The 24,143-nt window shown below is 40.1% G+C and overlaps 1 protein-coding gene across 1 annotated transcript in view; it reads right to left on the reverse strand.

Annotated features, from left to right (window-relative positions):
* Positions 1–1,432: 1,432 nt before the first annotated feature.
* SH3BGRL2 (SH3 domain binding glutamate rich protein like 2) overlaps positions 1,433–24,143 on the reverse strand; it is a gene marked incomplete at its 5' end in the record, with an annotated part of 39,216 nt that continues 16,505 nt past the window's right edge. The window contains 3 exons of the mRNA XM_032443489.1: positions 1,433–6,132; positions 7,002–7,082; positions 20,801–20,986. Coding sequence (XP_032299380.1) covers positions 6,124–6,132; positions 7,002–7,082; positions 20,801–20,986 — 276 coding nt within the window. The remainder of the gene's footprint in view (positions 6,133–7,001; positions 7,083–20,800; positions 20,987–24,143) is intronic.

Consider the following 24,143-nt stretch of genomic DNA (forward strand, 5'->3'; position numbering starts at 1 on the left):
GGTCACATCACTGGAGACAGCAGACACCAAGGGGCATCTGAGAGCCTTCAGCATAGCAAGGAACCAGCAATAAGCCACAGGGAAAGTCCTAACACCAAGCAGCCTCCAAGCCTGCCCACACCGGCTCCCTGAGCAGCTTTGCTGTGCCATCTGGGTGCCAAAAATAATTCTGAAGGCTTCTCCTGCTGCCACAACCACTCTCTAAATCACTCTGTGAGAAGCGTACACCAGCAGGTTGGTTCTGTCAGACTTGTTTCACATCTCGGCTTGTGTGAGCCTGGGCTTTCCCCACACAGAGAAAGAAACATAGTGATCAGGAAAGAGCTGTGCATCCTCTGCAATGCCCATCCAAACAGAGAGAATTGCAGTGGGTAAAGAAAGGGCACTGTGGGTGTATTGGGAAAGGAAGCTGAGGCAGAAAGTACTGATAGGACAAGGGGAAATGATTTCAGACTTAAAGGTGGGAAGATTTAGTTTGGATATAAGGAAGAAGATTTTTATGATGAAGGTGGTGAGGCACTGGGACAGGTTGCCCAGAGAGGCAGTGGATGGGGCATCCCTGGAGACATCCAAGCTCAGGCTGGAGGGGCTCTAAGCACCTGATCCAGCTGTAGGTTTCCCTGTTTGTTGCAGAGGAAATGGACTAGATGACCTTTAAGGGTCCCTTCCAATTCAAACGATTTTATGATCCTATCATAAAGTTATATCCTCTCCAGATATAATTTTAATTAGAAAGTTTATAATTAAACGATAAAAAATGTATATATGAACATATTAGTATGCTGCTCATATCATGCTTAAAAGCGACTGAGCTATATTAGCTCCCACAGCCAAAAAGCCCATCAGTACATCATCCACCTCTGCCTCTTCACAACCGCATTCTTCCCTCCTCTTCTCATTAGCACACAAATTAAGAGCAGCAAAAAGAAAACAAGCCTTCAGCTATACCTCCTCTGGGCACTGTGGCACAGAGAGGTGCCACAGGCACTCCCAGTACAGCTGCTGGCCCAAGCCACCCCACATTTCCATAGTACGCCGTACAATTAATTATTATAATTAATTATTAGGGGTAATGGGATGAAACTTCAGCATAGGAAGTTCCACACAAATGTGCGCAAGAACTTCTTTACAGTGAAGGTGACGGAGCACTGGAACAGGCTGCCCAGGGAGGTGGTGGAGTCTCCTTCTCTGAAGATATTCAAGACCTGCCTGGACGCCTACCTGTGTGATGTGATGTAGGGAGCCTGCTTTGGCAGGGGGGTTGGACTCGATGATCTCTAGAGGTCCCTTCCAACCCCTACAATTCTGTGATTCTGTGATTCTATGAACCCAAGCCACAGCACCAGGCTGTCACCAGAGGGAGCTGCAGCAAGGACAAAGAGCGGCGTTTCTCCATCGTTTCCATCGGCGCACACAACACAGCCCAAACGCCTTTTCCGAATTACATTTTTTTTTATTAGACGAGCACAGTTTTAATACATAATTTAAAACTCCACGTGTACACAGTCTAGGATGCAACATGCTCCCTCCCGCACCGAGATACACAACACCGAGGCGTGTCGAGGGGAGCACCAGCTCTGCTATTGCAGTGTTACAAGCGGTGGGGAGCAGGAGCTTTGCACGCAGGTCTGCGCGGGATGGGATGAAGCATAAGAGGATGAGGCAAAGAACAGGAAGAAGGGAGTGAGGTGGATCTGCCCTGGCTGAAGGAATGCCCTCAAGAAGCTGCTCTCCATTTCCCCTCCCAAATTCCTCAGGGTGAAGGGGCGAGCAGCCCTTGCTTACTTCTCCCTGCACCGCGCACACAAAGCTCTGGTGAAACCAGTGGGGAAGTTGCTTAAAACTGATGGGATTTGGCACAACCTGGTGAAGATCGCAGTCTTGTGCTCCTGTGAAGGCAGTTCTCTTGCCACAAGTCACTGCCTAAAGTCTCAGGCTCCCACTTTGCTACCACGGGATTCCAACAGGAACTGGACTCCCTTAATGAAAGGCCTGAGTGGGGTGTGGGGACTGGGAGGGACAACCAAGAAGCCCGCAAAGAGCTGGCAGCCTCTTTCCATTTCAGTGATAACACTCGGGCTGCTCAATGCTTCCATAAGAGAGTTATTTTAAAGCATAGAGATGGATTTAGGGGCTTTATTCCACACCCGCTTCCTTGGGAGGTTTGATTCTAAACAGCCAAAGCACGTGGCCTCTTGACTCAGGCCACAAAATCAACATACTGAATGATTAAAAAAATAGTGATAATAGAAACTACCCCTTTGTGAGTTCAAAGCTGAGCACATCTGAGAAGACCTGACAGTAACAGTCCCCTCTCTGGCAAGGCACTATCCAGCAGTGTGTGGCTCAAGCAAAAACATCTCTATAAAGCCACTGATACAGTGAATGTGTATGTGCACATAAGCCCACACAACAACTTCAGCTAGGTACAAAGACTTAAAGTGTAGCTCACACTACTCTCTCCTTTAAAAAGTGGGGGTGATTACAAATATTAGCTAAAAATTGGGATCATCTCATACCTTTGTATGCAAAATATTTTCAACAAAACTAGGAATTTCCTATTTCTTTCAATAAACGGCTCATTTCCACAGAACTGTTCCATTATCTGACAGCTACATCTCATTATTACAAAACTGGTTTAAAAAATTCCAGATCATCTTGTGTAACAAACTAGAACTCTACTTACTTTAATTACAAAAATAAGGCTGTTGCACAACAGGCAAAAATCACATTCAAGCTACATATATACTTCCTGGCTTTTAGCTAGCCACTTGTAATCCAAAAGAAAACATTCTAAGGGACTTACACTGCCAATCCATGCAAACAAGCAGGATATCTTTGAAGCTAGCGTTGTCCTCCATACAACTGATGATACCCACAGGAATGCTCTGAAGTAAGCTACTTTCACCTTTTGACTGCAACAGAACTCGCTCTCCATTTAGCTGGAGATTTCTATTCTACAATTACCAAAATTCAAGAGAAATTCTGTAAAACTAATTTCATCCCTGGAGAATTCAGTGAGATTTTGCCTGTTGCAACAGACAGCCAGGGATTTCCCCTAAGATTACTCAAGTGGATTTACTCACTTGTGTGAACTTTTCAAGAGCGGGACTTCAGGCAGTTTTCTAAGTTTACAATATATCAAGTACATGATAAATCCAGGATGGCTTCTCTGTAATTAACTGAATTTGTGTAATTATCTGAATTTCTATCTGTATTCTTTTTCAAAGTTAAAGAATCTTCAACTTAAAAAAATATATATATTACATAGAACTTGCTAACGTACAGCTCTACCTCGTGTCACACTCCCTTCTTATTGTAAAGCTCAAGTCTCATGAAAATATGGGATTGGTGACAAGAGTGAAATAACTTACTACACACAACATAAATCCTAAAAATGCATGTACACATACTTGTATACACAAATGCATACACATGCATTTGTTATCAATCCCCATTAAGGGGTCATCTAGAGAAGGTGCTCTAGCTCTAACCAAGACTTTGACTAGTAAATACAGCCATGGACACAAAATCTGTGTGTTCTTGTTCCATCTAGCCCCTCTAGCTGAGCTGAGGAAGCACCCAAGGGTCCAAGGAGGGACCAAAGAGGGTCCAAATGTTAATGGATGGATATCATTTTAAAGCTTAACGTCTCCTTTTATAAAGCTTTCTTGCCTTTGTGCTAAAGGGAAAAGTCACAAAGCCATAAGCAGCTTGTAGCTGATACAACACCAAAAGGAAGGTAACCTGTTCTTTACTTCAGAAACTGGTAGTCATGAACACTGTTCAAGTCATACCTCTATAGTCTTCAGTAGGCTCTTGTCCTAAACCCGAGAGGCTAAAGTTCTATCAGTCAGCATCTTTGGCAGGGAGATATTGGAGAAATATCTAGTGTCTACCCTCAGTAAAACTGCAAACAACATAGAACTTCAGAGGCTGTTAACAGCTGGCAGAGCTTAAGTCCTGGGGGATCTCAGTAGCCATGAAGACTGGGCTAACAGAAACCTCCTGAATTCTGAAAAGGACAAAAGTGAAGTTCTGTCTCTGGTGGTGAGGCATCAGCACAGGCTGGGAACATCTGACTGAGTAATACATCCACTGAAAGAGACTGGAGGATTTGGTAAAAGTCAGGTTGGGCATAAGCCAGCAGTGCACTACTTGGTACTGATGAGTGCTACTTCTAAAACACTTTATCCACTTTTTCTCTAGCTCAAGAAACTGGAGAGAGTAGCCCTCCATCAAACCAAAGCAGCCAGGGACCTGAAGCACAGTCTATGAGGAGAGATTAACAAAGCTGTGTTTGTTTAGTCTAGCAAGGAGACTAAGAGGTTATCTAATAGTATCCTATAACTATCTTGGGGGTACAAAAAGGCAGTGCCAAACTCTTCCTGTGAGAACTGGAAAAGGAAGCAAAGGAATAGCTGCAAGTTACTACCTGGGAACACAGGCTGGATGCTAGGAGATTACCGCAGCATCAGCACTGGATAAATACAGGGTTATGAGATCTCCATCTCTGGATCTTTTTAACACTGCTAAACAAACCCATATCTGACCTGAGCTAGTGTTGGTGTTAGTCCTGGTTTATAGAAAGCTGGATAAGATGATTGCTAGTTGTCCTTTCCAACTAACTCATATAGGATGGCATTGTTATCGACTTCAATACAGCGTGAGATTTGTTACACAGACAGGGTTCATTTCCGACACCTTTTAGAAGTTGGGCTTCAGAGATTTTGTGGTTGCAGAAAGGCTTTCCTACATGATTGGTTGTCCTTCATTTATACAAAGATATGAGGATGTGTATTTGAGTAGCACTATCCAGTCATTATGAAGTCACTTGAGAATCAGACAGCTTACAACATAGCTCTTATTTTAACAGCCAGACTTGATTCAAAACACAGAAAGCAATTTGACTTCTTTCCAGAACATGTTTTGTGATGGTTATTGGCAAGTCACAGGCCTTGCATCTGCTATGTTTGTCAGTACAGTTCTACTGAAACAATCTCCACCTGGCTCCTGTTCCTCCATTGAGCTGACTGTCGTGGCCTTGTCCAGCAAAGTACATGCTCAGCTTTCTCACTGTCTTTGAGGCACTTCCACATTTCCATTAGTGGGGACATAAGTAGGACGACAGCTGTGCAAGTTAGGTATGCTGTCAGACAATGGCAGAGTGTTTACCAATACAGGGGACTGAGTGCTCTCTGAAAGTATCTCTTTGACCCTTACGTGACTAATGGTGGAGCTGTGTTTGATTACAGGGCAACTCAAAGTTTGGCAAAAATTCATTTTTAGACAGTCCAACAATATAGCTCCAATTTTAGGTGTTAAATCTTTCTCAGAGAAGAGTTAACATGTCATCTTTTGCTATGAGACCTCTTCTTTTGAACTAACCAGTACAGTTTCACCACATGATTGCACATGCATTTCACCTTCATTTCCCATGTCAAAATATTTTACTTTGGCACCCCATTCATGATAACAACTACTTTTAAAGAACCGGTATCATGAGGAAAATCAAGTTTCCATGACAAATGTTAGCAACTCATGTTTCTTACAATAAAAATGATCTAGCATAAACATAATAATAAATAAATGTAGAATAAAAATACAGCAGTTCTTGGCTTGAACTGAGATCTTAAGATGTTAAGACCAACAGTTTGTAGTTTCTGGATAGTAGTTAGCACAAACATTCTAATAACCACCAGCATTTTAGCTGTGCTGATGAAGTGATTTCAAAAACAGTAGTTGGTAGAATTAAAAACATAAGGAACATGTCTGTATGAATTTATTCATGACAGAAGCCCTGCACTTCCACTTCTTACCTTTAAACCTATGTGTCTATTAGAATATCAGTGCTAGCTGCAAAAGCAATCTCAAGACAAATGTGATACTATCAATGAGTATTTTTAAGAAGGAAGATGTGTAGCCCAGCCTTAATCCTATTTCACAAACATCTTATTAACTCCACATTGGTGGGAGAGCACCGTCTTATAGCAAGCAGACTACTACTAAGGATACATGTTTGCTCTATCACAGTGATCCATAAGTGAAGCTGTCATGTGCTAAAGAACAGGGTCATTCATCCAGAAGATGCAGTTGTTGATACTTCAGAGAGGTTTTCTAGGATTATGATTCCTATTTAAAAGTAAAGAGAGAGAGGGAAAAAGAGATAATTAATGCTATGAATACATAACATTTTCTCTGTCTGTGACTCTCACAGATAGGATGTTCCTACCCCTGGTACACAGAACAGCTAAGGGGACATCCCTCTGAAACAATACCAGACTGATAGAGTGATCCAGCCAAGCTTCTAATGACAGTCCTCCAGGTTTATAGCAGGCTCCTTCCCAGGAATATAACTGCATACAAGCTGCTATTTCTGATTGCAGTAGAGCATCTTTTTCCTAAGACTAATTCTTCAAGCTCCAAAGCAAGGCAGGCTGCCAAAATAACCTGCTTTTGTAGTTCCCTGATGAAGTTCCCTCCTACTCCTCTCCTCCAGGCAGTCCAGAAATAAACTCCTGACAGAAGTGTAACTCTGTACATACCCAACAGCTACCATCCAGGCCTGAAGCAGCACTACTACCAACCACAGCTACATTACAGCAGCAAAGGGAAGAAAATCCTCTCCTACGTTTCTAATCTAATGCCCAAAGGTGCTCTATAAAGCCATTTGAAAGTATCATTCAGGCTTTCAGGTGGCAACAAAATCTCATTTATTACACTAACTAAAAAAGCCAGTTGCTTTCAATTTACATTGATAATGTGACACAAAAACATACTTCTCAAACTTCATTTATGTGTGGACTTAAATTACCTCATATGTGTATGCTTATTTTTTATTTTAAATGCTTGACTTTTCATTGCGACTATTTCAATTACCTCTCTAACATGAATAGCTACCATGGTAGCTGTGCATCTAGATGCAAAATTCATTCAGTTTAAGGAAAGTTCAGTCTCAATATTTCAAGAATTCCATGAAAAGTCTGCCATATTACACTGACCTTCGATGCCAAACTAGGTTTCAGTCCAAGAAAGGAGAAGACGGTGTTGCTCTCCTTTGATTCAAAAAAGCCATCATAATCCTAGAAGAAAAAAAGAAAAAGAGAGTCAGCATCTGTATTCATGTGTTCCTGTTTGATCTTCCCACGCTCTGTATCAGAGCAAAGGGTGATATGTAATAACGCTCAGGAAAATACTGATACTTACCCATTTTCACCTATGCAGACTTATTCTTTAAGGTAATGATGTCACCAGCTTCAAAAGAAATGAAACAAACGCATACGTTCTCTAGCTGAAACACCTTTCACTACTTTATTTGGTAGAGAAATATAAGCATGGATTTGCATGAACAGGAAATCCATGGCAGATATATTTAAAAGTAATTAGGTGCCTAACAATGCAAACGAGCTTCTGATGAGGTTTCCAACACGCATTTCGGCAAACAAAATACAAGCGTGGAAAACTCCAGCTGACCTCCTCACTTCTTCTATGGTGGAACAGACTTCACTATCACTCTTGTAAAACTACTACTCTTCTATCATCAGATAAGCTGATAAACTTCAGTTTTTAAGCGAAACAGTGAAGAACAAAGAGCAACTTAGTGAACTGTTTTGGCAAATAGCAAGATGCCAGGAAGTTTCAGGTTCTCTTAGCAGTTTAGTAAAGACTTCCTCCATGGCCACTGGCAAACAATAAAAGCACCCAGTTCAGGTTCCTTTCCTCCTCCACATTACTGTAAAGTGGAAATATTAATCCCTACTTAACTGCTTATGACATGTAAAATACTATGTAAGTGTCAGGAAATTCCAGCTCTGTACCCATCATTACATAGCAGCTATCTCTAAACATCTAAAATCAGTTACACTTAAAAGCATTCAGTAAGAGAAATCCCTTTAAATATTGACTGCACACACATACACTTTCAATACAGAACAGTAACAGGTAGTGTCTGGACCTCCACATACTAGCCATCTGTGTGATGGCGGTTTGCAATGTTCCTGACCTCACCGTTAGTGCTCCTTATCCTCTGATCTTATTAGTTTTTGAGACTGATTTCTCACTGTAACAGTTACAGGTGCTGCTTTCCCTGAAATTCAACCTCAATCTTTGCCCAGTAATATCTGCTTTACCCACTTGTTTCCCTCCACTTCTTCTGCCTTCTCCTGAAGCTGTATACTCACAAATCACCCACAGTGACAGGGAACCATGTAAGTTAAGCAAAAGAAGCTCTAGTTGAAAAGCAGAAATCATTCTTTGACCTGGCTGTTGGTGGAAGGCCATAACAGTGTGTAAGATTAGGAACCTTCTATCTTCCAACCAAAGTTTACTAAAGCCTACCCTACAGTAACTTGTGTCTGCATTTAGCCTTCTCAGCTCCTAAGTGGGAAGCAAAAAAAAAAAAAAAAAGTTTCTCCAAGTGTGATACATAATTTCCAATGAATACCACCTACTTATTTGGCCCCTTGAGAAATGCTAAGTTTATTTGCTTTCACTGCCAGGGAAATTAAATGCCTGAATGAATAAAGTCACACCAGAACATAGGAAGGTACAGTCTCCTGTATTGATCAGCATCATGGATTGGAAAATAGACTTTGCAGACAGATCCTGCTTATTATTTGAACACAGAACTATTAGTGTTACATTTTAAAATGCTAACATATAGAGATATTCGAGACAGTACTAAGTCCCTTCTTTGTTACTTTTATGGACAGTCTGTTCTACCTAACTTTGGCATTAAAAATACAATTAAAAAGAGGAAATAGACACATTTCCATCAACAAAAAATCCTTGAGGGTGATCAGCAGATGCTAATTTCTGATTTAACATATATCTAAAATTAATAGGCACAAAGTAAATCCAGATAAAGTTGACAGATCTCACAACTAGGCCATGGCATGAGCTGAAACGTTACTGGAAGCAAACCCAGCAATGCCACGGATGAAAAGAGAGCGATGTAATCATTATATACTTAGATGAGTAATAAGCAATACTGAAGCTCTGCCAAAAGATGATCAATTAAGCCCTTGACCTCTAAGAATAAAAACAGAAAATTGCACAGATGCTGTTAAATCTGAAAAGGATCCAGCCTGGTTCTGCTAAAGCAGATGAAAAGCCATGAGGAACATGAGCTGCATAAGCAAGAACATGGGAAGATAGCATCTGATCTGAGAACTAGCCTTTATTTTCACCCTAGGTTTATCCTCACAGGTGTCATGCTGTTTCTGGAGCCAAAGGTAGAGAAGCAGTGGATGAGTACAACCCACAGTGAGAAAAATAAGGGCATCCTTTTGGCTTTTGGGCAGATTTAAATTGACTTAAGCTACTCTTTATAAACCTGTAGGCCATAAGCAATCAACCTGCAGGCAGGCAGCTACTGCAAGCATTTCTGCAGCTGTGTGGCTGAAGGCAAACATCATTTTCACCACCCACCAGGAGTTTTCCTTCCTTTCAAGAGTACAGGCAGTTTTCATGAGCCCCTAGTGACCTGTTCGCATCACCAGTGTCCAAGAGAAGACTGCTCAGTTGAGTCATCATCTTGCATCACCATTTTCAAGCCGTTTATTTTCCCTAATCCTGACGTTTCAATTAGCTTTTAATCCATCACCACTCTAAGACCATGTTCTTTTCATATTTTCATAAGAAATATGAAAGAAAATCTGGGTGTGCAAATAGTCACAGACTAGGATTAATAACCATAAGGATTAGAGCTGCATTCCTCTATCTGACAGTGACTTTGTGACTGGCTCTTGCACCAGTATCTATGAACATTAACCCTCAGAAACCAATCATCAAAAGCTTTCTACAAGTGCTAATTATCAATCTTTTGTTCTAGAAGAACACCTACATTTATCCCACATTTTTGCTGATTATGAAATCTGGATTCACTCTCTGAAAGGACCCTAAAGATTAACTAATGAGCTGAACTAAGCGTATGATTGCAAGAGCACAAAACCCGATGCATTCATTTGTTTTAAAATGAGCAGAACATTGAACAACCAAAAGGTGATCAGCTAGAAGAAATGTCTTCCATGTTTTGAAATATCTGCATTACAAAGCTCAGTATAATGCTATCAACATTTCTGTGCTTAATTGGGGGTTAGGAAGAAAAAGCACCACACTTGCAAATAAAGCAGCATTAAGATTTCAAACAGGAGTTTCCTTATTAATGTCTGTAATGAAAATATATTACCTCAAAATACTTGGAAAAAAAATGTTATAAAAATGCATAATAGCTCTATAAAATTTGACAGAAATCACTTTGGTAAGGCAGTTTCTTAAGTGATTTTTGAGAAACGTGATCTCAAATACTACAGTCACAAGGACTCATCAGTTTTGCTTTACTCTTGTATGTGGCAGGAGTTTAAAGTGAATATCTCTGGCTTTCCTGGTAATATATGAAAGATAACATATTCTTAACACACCCCACCTTTCACCTGACCTTTATAAGGAGAAGGTCTGTGGATATTTCTGCAAAATAGAAAGACCATGACTGAGGCTGAGAAAGGAAAATGGTGCCAATGTCAGGCAGGAGCCCAACACATTTGCTATCTAAGGGATTCCCACATTGCCTCCTACAGCTGAAACAATGCAATGGCTCCCTGCTCAGCACTGTGCTTCACTACCAGTAGCAGGTTACTTCCATATCCTCACCATCAAGCCCACAGGCATATTGGCTTTGCTGGGGGCAGCAGAGTAGTGCTGTCTTGACTGTGGTACACCCATGCCCTAAAGGCAGTCAGAAATCAGCTGATATACTGAAATATGCACAGATGTGGCAAAGTTGCACCTATGGCCCCACTGCAAAAGGCAGCTATGTGCACAGACAGAAATGTGACTGTATTACTTATTACAACCCTTGTGCTTCCCAGAGCTGCTAATTACACTTTATTAACATATAAAACCATGGCAAATTTAGTAGCTAATAAAACAAAGGGGACAGACGACATGAATAATCAATGACAGAGATGCACAATCCCTCTGGAAAAGTTGAAAAGACACAAAAATATCAGTGATAAATCATGAAGATGAGGGTATGAAAGGTTACAGAGAATGAGGAGTGCTAGACAGAATAAAAAATGGCTGAAAATGGCTGTGGCTGAAAAGGTCTTCAAAAGCAAAGTTGCCCCAGCTGTTAACTCACATTCACTGCCCAAATGCTACCACAAAGCAAGAGCTGCTTAGTTTTTTACCTGGTGGACAGGAATTCTGGCAATTGGGATTTGATGCCTTATTACGATACAAATGCCTTACAGCTTCCTGGCATTTATGTGGGTTTTATGCCAACTTATCCTGGTAGGAAAGCTGCTGGCCCTCAGGAATTCTTTGCTCTATAGAAGTTCCACTTACAGGGCAGCTCTTACTCTCTCAGCAACAACTACCAAGTCGTTCCTGGCTGCAGGAGCAGCTGCATCTTGACTATGATACAGGCTCCTTATGTGTGCTGTATTCCTATTGCTATGAGACTAGATGTGATTACAGACACTGCCACAAACAATGTGGCTGATGGTTTGTTAAGCAGGTAGATTGAGACTTGTTTAAATAACACTGTCATTGCTACTAGAAAATATTTGCTGCACAACAAAGTAAAAATTGATGATATTGTAGATCAGCATAAATAATTTTCCTTCAAGGACAATAACAAAAGAGTGATGGCATTGGGCCAAAGTAAAATATTAGCACAAAGCAAATTTCATCTACCAGTCAGCAATTATACAGATACTGTCTATATGTTAATGCAACTGAGAATAGAAAACATTTTACCGACTGCAGTTTCAATGACAGTAAATAAAATCATTTCCAGTAAGTTCTTTTAAAGGAGCAACTTAGTTTTGTTCACCTTTGCTTTAAATTTGCAAGAAGTGAAGGAGGGAACTTGTTAAGCATTTCAGACAGATTCTTATTGTTTATCAGGTGTTCACCACACAAAGAAGTAGAAAAACAAGCAGCCTACCCAAATGTAGCCTGCAATGCTTTTTGAAGCAGATTTTTTTGAATGTAATCGTTCATTGGACAGCATATAAACAGATCTCTATTGCCAAGCTTTTTTAACTTGTTTCTCTTTAGCAATCAGTTCTTTTACATATGACCATGACCTTTCTATTCTTATAAAAGAGGCAAGGTACTCTTACAAGAAATAATGGACAACTCATAATTTAAATGCATTGAATGAGCACTCTGCTACTGACCAAGTGAATACTGTGGGCCATTGAGAATAAGCCGTTAGCATCCTTCCTAAAAAGGGCAGCTCAGTTCTCTGGGACAGATGACATTCATTCACTGATCTGATTAGGATTACAATAGAAAGCCTTACTCAGCACAGCTCTCCCAGGAGAATGAACATATGTGCATGTGTATTCCCAGTATTATATAAATAAACAAAAATAAGAAAACAAGAAAAATTACACACAGAACAGTCTAAACATTAGTTTTCCATTAGCTAACTTTCTCCTAAGATATCTGGACAGGATTTTTGAAGAGCTTATATAACTGATTCTGCAAAGTAATTTGTTAGTCCTCTCCCATGGGCTAAATACTTATTTCAGTAATCTCTCTAGTTGTAGGCTTCCAAAAACAAAGGCTTTTATAAAAAGAAGGCCCATGTCAGCTACAGCTCTATTATTTGGATAGTTACATGCTAAAGTCAGGCTGTTGTTATGTTTGCCATTCATTCAACAACCACAAAAGGATACATAGTCATCAGATACCCAGGAACAAACATCCCTCACCTCTGCACGGCAAGTCCAAGTCCAGAAGGGCTTCTCAAAATTAAGTTATCAAAGTGTCAAAAAAAAAACTCAAAAAAAACCATGTTTTGGGCCCCTTACAACAAGAAAGACATTCAGGCCCTGCAGTGGGTCCAGAGAAAAGTAATGAAGATGGTGAGGTGTCTGGAGCACAAGTTTTATGAGGAGTGGCTGAGAGAACTGGGATTGTTTAGCCTGGAGAAGAGGAGGCTCAGGGGAGACCTTATTGCCCTCTATAACTTCCTGAAGGGAGGTTGTGGCTAGGTGGTGGTTGACTTCAAGTTGCACCAGGGGAAGTTCAAGTTGGATATTAAGAAATACTTCTCTGAAAGAGTGGTCAGGTAATGGAATGAGATGGACAGGGAAGTGGTTGAACAACCTGGAGGTGTTCAAGAAATGTGTAGAAGGGATACTAAGGAATGGGATATGGGATAGTAGACAATATTGGCAAGTGGACAATCAGACTTAGACAATCGTTACCTTAGAGGTCTTTCCAACCTTAATGATTCTGTGATTCATCATGTTGTTAAGCTGTTTGGGCAATCTGAATATTATACAATCTGACAATGACAGGAGTTTGAAAGGAGAGAGAGGCTGAAACACCAGGGAGTGAACTGTAGTAGTCGTCCTATCACAAGAAACCACAGCTAAATGATATAAATTAACCATCCTACACAGGAACTCCGCATGCACATATTTCAAGTTGGCCATGTAACCTATAACTTTACAATGAACATGCCAACTATATTTGTTGATTTTCCTCTTAGAACATTTTACTTGTACTGAGATTAGGTGACATCTCAGAGCACTGAAAGAAAAATAATGGATTCCCCTCTTCCATTTGTTTCTTTTGGGAATGAGACTGTCAGAAACATCTTTCAGCCTTTTCTTTGTTTTCTTTGGTCTTCGGAAGAACAGAAATGGCAAGGTATTAAAGAAACAAGAAAGCCACAAAAATTATAATGGAACTGCAATGAATTTATGTAATGTTTACTTATAGATGAACTACAACTGCTTTCAAAGTGTTTCTTAGAATTTTATTTATTATATTATCATGATTACAGGTGGTACAATGGTGTAGTGAATTACTTGTCCTATCCATCTCCAAAATGTATCCAGTCTTTGACAGATATTAACTTTATATGGTGGGATAATTCACAGGTACATACCTGCTACTTTACCATGAAACAGCTATACATAATATTTAGAAAGCATAATATTTAGAAAGCTATACATAATATTTAGAAATTCATAATATTTAGAAAACTGCAGTGCTCAGCAGAAATTTACTCTCTCCACTACAGTAAAGAAAGTTTCAGACATTTTATGATCTCTGAGCAGTTCACTTGAATTTTTATCTAGAGTATCACCCTTCTGAAGGCTAAACTGGACCACAGTTACTGAGTTGGATAAGCTCCATGCAAGGGTGCAAGGAACCGTATGTAGCCTTGCCAGATACCACATTAGGCTTACAACCACCCTGGCTCCTGAACTGAAAACCCTACAGCAGTCATGCTGGAAGGGCATTATGTCACTTTGCTTGAGGATCCAAAGAAACAGCGTTCAAGCTCTGCATAACAAATTCCACAGTGACAGACCAGGGCAGAAACTCTGGAATGATTTCTAGCCAGTTTTTTCAAATCCTCTATTTTTCTCTTATTAGAGAGTAGTTACCAGTTTGTCATTTTACACACATAAAAAAAGAACATCTTAAAAAGTAAAAGACATAAATTTAACAGTACAAAGAAATCACTGCAACAGTATTTGCCTGCACACTGAATAGTTTCTTGAGAACACTGTCCCCCTTTCAGCAGCCTATTTTATTTCTTTCTTGTTTATAGGCCCTCACTGTTTTGATGGAGCTGATAGTCACATATTGCATTTCAGGGAAGGACAATAAATATCAAATATCTCTGTCTCTATTGCTGTGCCCACTAGACAGTCTATCAGTGCTTACCCGAACACTCTAAACCATCTGGACAGCTTCCAAGAGGGGGAAAAAAAAGAGAAAGAAGAGTCAGTCTGCTGTGTAAATATTTTCCCTTCAACTACCACCTGGAAACAGATTTACTTTTAAGTTTGATTAGCCTAAATTTCAGACTTTCACATCAGTGGCAGATTTTCTGTGTTGAAAACTATCACTGTTTCTAAGTGCTAACTTGAAGCTTTATAAGGTTAAAATCAGAGAGCAGCATCACTGGGAAAGGGGTGATTTCTAATCTCCTATACGGATCCAGGATTCTCTTCTAACCTGCCTAAGCAGGTTGCGAATTCAATTGTGGAGATATCAGAGAACAGAAGAGGGAGGTGTGACACACAGGACTAAATTCAGACACCACTTTTTCAGTATTTCTTGCTTGCAACTTTAAGAACCCTCCACGCCCAATGTTCTAGCTGATCCTGGTTGGATTTGTGTAGCTGTGGCTCCTCACCAACCAGACAAATAAGCTGAAGTCCTGCTCAGGATCTACAAATTTCACTCCAGAAGCCACATACCCAAAATTAAGACATTTCAGTTCCTGACATCATATTATAGTCCCCCCATGACTTTGCCCCAGATGTACCAGTTTTGCAATGACCTCACCACTCGTCTGGACTTTCCTGTGTCTGTATAAGAGAGATAGCACTAAGCAGGGTAATTATTTATCCATTCATTTTTTAAATAGTGTTTTTAACCTACAAGACACCAACTTGTTAGTGCCAGTCTATGCTATCAGCAGTTCTTTAGATAAGAATCTGAATAACTCAGGTGCAAATTCACTAATCTGGCTGTTAGAGAAATACACAATGAGAGGCAGAGCATTAGAATTTTTCTTATACTTTGAAAGCAAATAACTTAGTTAGGAAAACTTAGAAAATGAACTACAGTCTTTAATTTCTTGTTTTCTTTGGGTCTGGCCTTGATTATGCACCAGTGTTCTGGCTATTGTCCAGCAGTGCTTGCATAGCATTAAGGTCTTCCTGTTCTCTCCCCTGACCTGCTTGGAGTGTGAGATGAGCAAGCAGGTGTGCTATTGCTTGGCACTCACATGTCAACCCATAGCAGTCTGCTTTGGCTCCTGAACAGGTACTCAAGACAGTTCAAGACAGCAAGAGACTTGATAACAGTGTGCTAGAATAAACTTAAAGCTCTTTATGTAGCTGTTACTTGTCAGGCTATTGCTGCTGCTGTTCACAGTGCTGACTTGTCTGTTCTCAGCATTGTTTTTTTCCCTTGCTTGCTCCATTGCTTTTTCCTTTTTCTTTCTGTACATCAAATGCAAAGGGTTGTTAATGGCTGCTTTCAGCTTTTGCTGTGTTATCACTTAATTTTGCTATGCCTGGGAAAGTTATGATAAAAGCATTGGCCTCCAGCCTAATCTAGTATATGGCTCCTGCACTGCTGCCATCCCAGTACTCTGGGAACCATTTTGTAGAGACAATTGGCAAATAGTTCTTTCTCCTCTACTCCAGAAGCCACTTTGTGAAAGAAGGGAGAATGAAATCTTCTGCTTCTCCAGGGCAGATGTTCCCACCCACGTCACAGTGGCCTCCCAGTTTCTTGAATACCCCTATGTAACCAGATTGCTGATTATTATTGTATGCACTGAAGCCATGACTTGACATAAAATTTTGAAGTCAGTTGGAAATGCTGTCCAGGAACATGACCTGAGAAAATCAATTATTGAGTGTCAAGGTGTGTGAGCCTTGTAAAGGAATGGGTAAGTGTGCCAGTGACCAAACCTGATCTAGTTTTGGTGCCCCACAATCCAACCCTACACCTCTCCTGAATGCCCACCATAACAGATGGATTCCAAGTCATAGAAAAATGAACTGAATGGACATCTGATGGGGATGGCCCATAGAGTAACTGAATGATACTTATGATATATACATAAAAAGACTAGGGGGGAGGAGGGTGTTGAGGATGTATTGGATATAGGCAACAAATAGTACGGAATAAGGAATAATCTGGCTGGCATGGGGTTGTCTTCATACTATGATGCTTTGTTTTGGGTCTGTGACTGAAATAGCATTGATAACACACCAATGTTTTGCTATTTCTCCACAGTGTTTGCACAGCAGCCAAGCCTTTTCCATTTCTCATTGTGCTCCCTTCTTAACTCCCACAATGAGTGGGCAACAGGTTGGGAGCATACACAGCTAGGACAGATGCCCAAATAGATACTGAATGCCATACAACATTGTGCTAAGCAGTAAAACTGGGGAGGGAGTGCTTTTCTTTCGAGATAGATTGCTTTCAGACTAGGTTGACATTTATTCCCTTTTCAAAGTTGTGATTGCCTTTGCACCACTAGTTTTTTGCTCCATCCTCTCCCTTTTCCTTCACCTATTAAACTTTCTCTATCTCAACCCATGAGTTCTTTTACTCTTGTTCCTCCCATTCCACACTCACTTGCCCTGGGCAGAAAGCTAGGAGAGGGTGGTGGGAGAAGGGGAGGTGAGTGAGAAAGAATATATATAGGTTCTTAGATGCTAGTGGAGAAGGAGGAAGTCATTGTTCTGTCCTCCATTATCGTACACAAGGACTCCAGTAAAAACTCATTTGAAAAATAGTAGAGAGGGATGTTTAATATAAAATTATAATGGCAATCTACACTCTAGCAATGGAGAGAACTAGAATCATGCCTCCAAAAGGCCACATGGTGCCTTCCAAGGAAAAAAAAGTACAGTTTTTATAGCTTTTCCAAAGCACCTTAATTTTACTTTTCCATATGCAAAGTATATAAGGAGCGTGCACTCAAGCACTGACATTTCCTAACCCTTCCATTATACTAGCTATAGCAAGGTAACTGTAGTCATCTCAGATTTATACCACTGTAAATTAAATGAGGTTTGTGTGTACAGTGTCTGAGATACAGACTTCTCCCACAGACATACAATGTTACAGCAATGTCACTAAGATGAAACAACCGATTGTGAAGTCACAAAAACATGCAAATTATCATAGTGTCACTGCTATGACATAGTACTGGATTATCAGTAAAATGATTTGCGTTATTGTGTGCTCTCAGCTCTTATCAAGCTTGCTCATAGGAAATAAAAAAATGATTCACACTTAAAATGTTCCTATTTCAATGTCCTATTAGCAAAGCTATTTACCAAAAAAATGGAGAGTTAGAATTGTTAGAAGATTAAGAAAAAGACAAGAGAGATTAATGATCATATCTGCAATTACATCACTGTCTCACTTATGCTTCAAAACATGGAATTTGTCTGTTAATGTCAGAAAGATCCCTCTGCCTGTATTCTGTGCGTTTGTTTGGGGGAGAGTCATCATGTACTCAAGGCTCCTATGTCAAACTCTCAGGAGTCTCTCTTGAAACTGTGAATAATGGTATATTTTGCTTTTCTGTGTCTAGCCTTCATATTTTTATGGAAACAGCAAAGGATCTGGCCAGTCTGCATTCTAAATCTGTATTGTCAGTGATAAGTCAGTGATAAGTGTAAGTCAGAATGAGTACATGGGTAGCTCCAGGTAGCATGCTGAGACTGTAGAAGTTAATAGAGCATATTGGATTAGAAACTGGCTGAATACAAATCAGGAATTAAGATTAAATTTAACAAAATTTTTGTGGTTATTTTTTAATTTAGTTTTTAAGTTATATAACAGCATTTTGTTGCTGTTGTTTCTCATTATGTAAAGATTAACCAATGAAAATCCACACTGTGGAAATTGAAAAGGAGACATGATGTGCAGTGCATGTTGGTTTCACCTAACTTCTACGATATTACGAGCTTCTTTCTAACACTGACCTCCTTTGTCTCCTACCTAATGTTCGGCTTCCCCTGTTACCTGAGAACTTCATTAAATAAAGCCGGCAGGATAACTGATGAACTTTGGAGATCCAACACATGCTTTTTCCTTCATCCCAGAAAACATATATGTTTGTTTGTTTGTTTTTCAAAGTATGTTTGCTCCTTGAAGGGGTTCATGTAGCCAGTGAGGTCTAGTAATAGGATTAACTCTGCTCAACCAAAGGAGCTATCAGCTGAGCAGATAAACAAGATCATCTCACACGTTGCATGCCATCTTCAGCCTTGCTAATTCCAAACTGCAATTTCTAAGACTTGTTTAAAACACACTATAAAGAAATCTGCAAAGATGAAGAATTTATATGAAACAACTGCTTAGAACACTATATTACCCAGGTAATATATCACACTGAAAAATCACACTGAACAACATGAATGCTGATTTCCACAAGTGAGGAACTGCTACAAGAATATAAAAATCTCATCCATGTCCCAGATAACTTTCTTCAATGGATATTTTATATCCGGAAGCAGGAAGGTATGAGTCAAATAGCTGAGGTAGGAGGTCCTGCATTGGCCTTGTTCACCTATCAGACAGATGTTAAATATCTTGCTTCAAAAAAGCCAATTAGCTGTTAATTGTATACAATTTGGTGAGAGGGGATTTGGTTAATGCTTATAAATATCTAAAGGGAGGTGGGGGGAAAATGGATGAGGCCAGGCTCTTCTCAGAGGTGTGTTATCAAAAGGAATGGCCTAAAATTTGAGCATAGGAAGTTCCATACAAACATGCAATATTTAAGACACATCTAGGTGCCTACCTGTGTGACCTACTGTAGGGGACCAGCTTTAGCAGGAGTGTTGTTGGACTCAGTGATCTCCTGAGGTCCCTTCCAACCCCTGCAATTCTGTGTAATTTGTTTATTGCAGACGATCCTGAATCAGTTTTTGTGCTCTTCCTGCATTAAGCTAGCCATCACAGTGCAGCTGACAGGTTCTCAGCAGATCTGAATGATCCATCAGTCAGCAGCAGCTTACTTGCACTACAGTAGAGTCAGACAGGAGTGAGTTAGAACCATCTTGGATGTTTCTTCATCTCATTGTATCCACATTTACCCTGGTTCATCTACTACAACCCGGACACAAACTTTCTGGTTTCATCCTCCTGTTGAATTCACATACAAACCTTACAAAATCACTTCTTGACATATATAGTTTGACACACCAAACCTCCCTGTGTCCCACCAGACAGTTAAGTACCTTAAAACCTGCCTCCAGAAGGACATACAAAGCATACAGTTTAAGTACAAATGAATGAAGAAAGGCAGAGAGGACACAACTATGATCTTTTTACCCTTTGTTCTAAGTTCTGGGAAGGTTTTCACAGAATACAAAAGCACCTAAGACTCAGGGCTGCAGGCTAAGTGGGGAAGTAAAACATCCATATGGAGCCATTCTTTATGTATCAGTCCAAGGTTACCACTTCAGCTTGCACTAGCTGATGGAGATGTTATTGCAGCTCACACCATCAGAGAAATAAGTCCACCCATCAGTCTGTTGTCAGATTCACAAGTGCTCAAGCTTATTAGCTTTTCAGCAGAAAAAGTGTCAAGCTGCTTTTCTTAAGGGAAGAAATAAAACTATTTCACAAATTGAGTAGCAAATGGTATTCATTTTTCCTCGAGACTCAGACTACAAAGGCTCTCTGGGCATAAATGAAAATTTACACTACAACATCAACACAGAGTGAGCTTAATTATAATGACAATATGACTCAATATAGTCAGTGTTCTCTTTTGCTGTACCAAAGATTTCCTTCTGAATTTTTTTCTAGCCTCAAGTAGCAAAACAAGAACTCACCAGATTCTGGTGGTCTTACAAAGAAGAGTACCACCAACAGGTTGTGCATTAGTCCAGTGCTACTGAAGAAGCTCAACAGCAAATTTTGCCTATTTAAAAGGCCAAGGATAAACAGTGCCTTTGATGTGGTCCCACATTACGTTCTAATTTCTAAATCAGATAAGTATGCATTTGAAGGTTTACTATTAAGTGGATAAAGAATTGCTTGGATGGTTGAAGCCAGAGGGTTATAGTCAGCTGCCCTATGTCCATGTGAAGGGGCCTTGGGCAAGATGTTCTAGTGCCTGATTTAGTGGTCAGCAATCTTGCCCATAGCAGCAAGGTTGGAACTAGATCATCTTTAAGGTCCCTTCCAACTCAAGCCAATCAACAATCCTGCAGTTCCAACATACTAAGGTATGCAACCACGCTACCCGCTGACAACAGTAAGCACTACTTACTCCACAGTACCGATCATCACTGAATATCTGTGGTGGCAATGGATTGCCTTGCGCAGGCTGCCTGTCCTCAGGAATATTTTTATACATCCACTGTCTTTTCTCCTCTGACATTGTGATATCCACTTCTTCAAACTCTATGCGATTGGCTTCCAGAAACCTCACCACATCTTGTTGCCTCTTCTTTATCTAGACGAAAGAAAAAAAATACATCAGAGCAAGTCAACCATAACCCAGATATGCTTACAAACCTGAGTACTTCCACATGACAGAAAGTCAAGAACTCAGGAACAAAGAGGGGAATTTTTATTTTTCAGCTTTAAGTTTTTAAGCATTAAACACTGCTGTTTCTCTACAAGTTGATGGAGGTTATACCTCCTCATTCCATTTTTATCAGGCTGTCTCTCCAGTTCCACTGTGGAATTTTCAGCCCTTACTCTCAAGATGAATCTTTAAAAAGATAAATAAATGAACTGTGTGAGACTAACAAGTAGAAGTTAAAAGGTATAGTTAAGTTTTCAAAACCACTGGGGGCTATGTTTTTGAAACATAAAGGCAGACAGAATGTAAGGTAAGCAACTTTGGCAAGTCTGAGAGGAGTCCACTCCTATAGGGGACCACTGAGATAGATATGTTGGCACACATGAAGAAAAAAACCATTGGTTGTGCATATTTGTTTTCCTAGACACCAAGATATCTTTTAAAAATGCAGCTCCATGGTTCCCTGAACCATGTCTTGTTGAATCTTTAATTAACAGCGTCTGTCAGCATAATGCACGTGTCTAAAAATAAGCATGATTTCACCTCTTGAAAATTAATTTTATCACACAAAAAAATGCATTAGGTACAGATTGGGGTTTATTCCTTCCAAAGAAGTATGGGGTTTATTTCTTCCAAAGAGATTATCATCTTTATACAAAAGCCTAAAAGAAGCAAAACACCAACAGTTTTTAGCTCATTGCATCTAACTAAGGTCAGCTCTTAGCAGCTTGTAGGGCTTCAAGAAGATCCATCAGGTGAAGACTACCTCTGCCTCCAACAGGATTTGATAGCAAGACAGCAAGCTTTGAAAAGGAAGTCTGCAGGCTGAGGAAAACTAGCTATGCTCATTTGTCTCAACCTGCCCTGCATTCTCTTCAGTTCATTTTGTATTTTCTGCATCTGCTTAATGAAACTATTTCCTTCAGAAGGAAGCTATATGCTCTGCTTTTACAGCTATAAACAACAGCATTATTTGAAGAAAAAAAACCATCACTTTAATAATTTTACGGTATTCCTGGAGTGTTGTATCCACACAGTTGGTGATTGGCATAAAGCCCAGGTGGATGAATCATGCCTGCGGGCATCATATGACCCAAATACTATTTGGAAATCAGGATTTTTAAAGTGCACATGCTAGCTGCTCTTGTCACACTGCCCACTGCATCCATCTAAACGCAGCACAAAAACACACAGCTTTTGGAGGTAACAGTGATGGTATCATGGCTCACTTGATCAAAGAGAGTAGCCATCTCAATAAACCAAGTCTTAAATGATTACTGCCTTTCTAAGTGGGTTTATACTTGTTTTTTTTTGGTTGATGTTTTTTTCTCCATTTCTTACATAAGCTGTTTTTGTTTTTTGGCATACGGTAAAAAGAATTGCTTTTTCATACAGGAGACAGCTCCAAAACTAGTATGAAAGTAATACTGCATCAACAACAGGTAAATTACTGCATCGTCATCACTGCTGGCACCAAAACACAGCTTCTATTGCCTCCCTCCTTATCCTTAACTGTGATAAGGAAATCTATGGCCAATGTAGAAGCAAAGCTTCAAGAGGGGACCAAAGTAGAATTTATTTTATTTTAATTGTGATTATGAAGCATTTATTTTAAAAGAATTTAGACACCTAAAGCAACATGTGGAGATGTCATTTGTTTGCAATGATGCACTGCTTAAACCAACCTGAATTCTGCCCCTATGGAATCCATCAGCTCCACAGGCTGGTCCAGCTGACATAGCAGAATCCCAGTGCACAACAGCATGCCCTAACCAAGGCTTTTGGACCTGCACTTCTCATGGAGGTTGTAGGGACAATCCCTGGCACACTGTGACATGGAAATCACTCCCATAAGCTGTTTGTGAGGCTAAATCAGCCTTGGCAAAGCTCTCCATACCCAGGCCACATTCTGCTGTATATGTTACCATTTCATCTGCTGTCTTCCAGTACACTATAAAGTAAACTGCAGCTTAGTTTTAAGCAGTTACCTCACATTTTACCCTTCACACCATAAGATTTCCCCCACAATCACACACTTCCTAATCTCTCCCTTTTATTTTTATAAAACTAATTAAGATGTTGAAGGGAAATAAATCGTTGGGGGTTTTTTGAGCCAGAGGCTTTGCAATTCTGCACACGACATCTGCAGGAGTTATCAGCTGTGGATGTGCCAGCTGTATAAATTGAAACAAAATGCCTTGAAAAATTTTAGGCAGAGAAGCAACATCATCTCCTACCCCAAGTGATTTGATTGAAGTTTGTAAACTGGAGCAAGAGAAAGCATCAGAAATCCTATTAAATTATGCCTTGTTGTTTAAGATTGATGCTCAGAGTATCTGCCACAACAGAAGCCAGCTGATTGTTCCCCAAGAAAACCACAGGATCTTTGTCTTCCCATACAACTGGATCTGTGCCCCAGGCATGCGTCAGCCTCACAATCCTGCCTGTAGTTCTTGTTTGTGATTACTCCAAGCTAAAAAAGCCTCCAGCATTCAACAGTACGAAGCCTTCAGCAGGCCAACACGCCCCAGAGGCCAATGGTAATTCCTCCTTCCTCACTAGCCTACACAGAGGACCTGAGCTCCTGCCCAGAGCTCAGGGAAGATCAATGCAGCCTCATATAACAAACTGTCTAGGTGTGTGCTTTAGTCCTCTTCATACAACTAAGCTTTGCATATTGCTTCTTCCTGGCTTTCCAGAGCTCAATGCAACTTAAAGCGAAAAAAGTGTTCATACAATCAGAAATACCACGATCACAAAACCTCAGCTTATGGCTATTTATACAACAATTTGTGAAAGCATTTGTATTCTTATACAACAGTCCACCTTAACACCAAAACATTTTGCTTTTAATACATCTTAAAGTAGCAGAAGATGCTGAAAGATAAGCCACCAAAATAAACACCCCCTGTGAAATCTCAAACTCCTCCACACTTCATTCTGTATTCCATGAGACTCCAGCTTCCATATGCATCCTATGCACCACATCTCAGAGTGCAAAATTCAACATAGATTTGTTTTTTAAATTCCCTTGTAGTCATAAAATTAATATTATCCATAAGTACAAACAGGAACAGGCTCTATC

Source organism: Coturnix japonica, chromosome 3 (assembly GCF_001577835.2).
Source record: "Coturnix japonica isolate 7356 chromosome 3, Coturnix japonica 2.1, whole genome shotgun sequence".
NCBI lineage: Eukaryota > Metazoa > Chordata > Aves > Galliformes > Phasianidae > Coturnix > Coturnix japonica.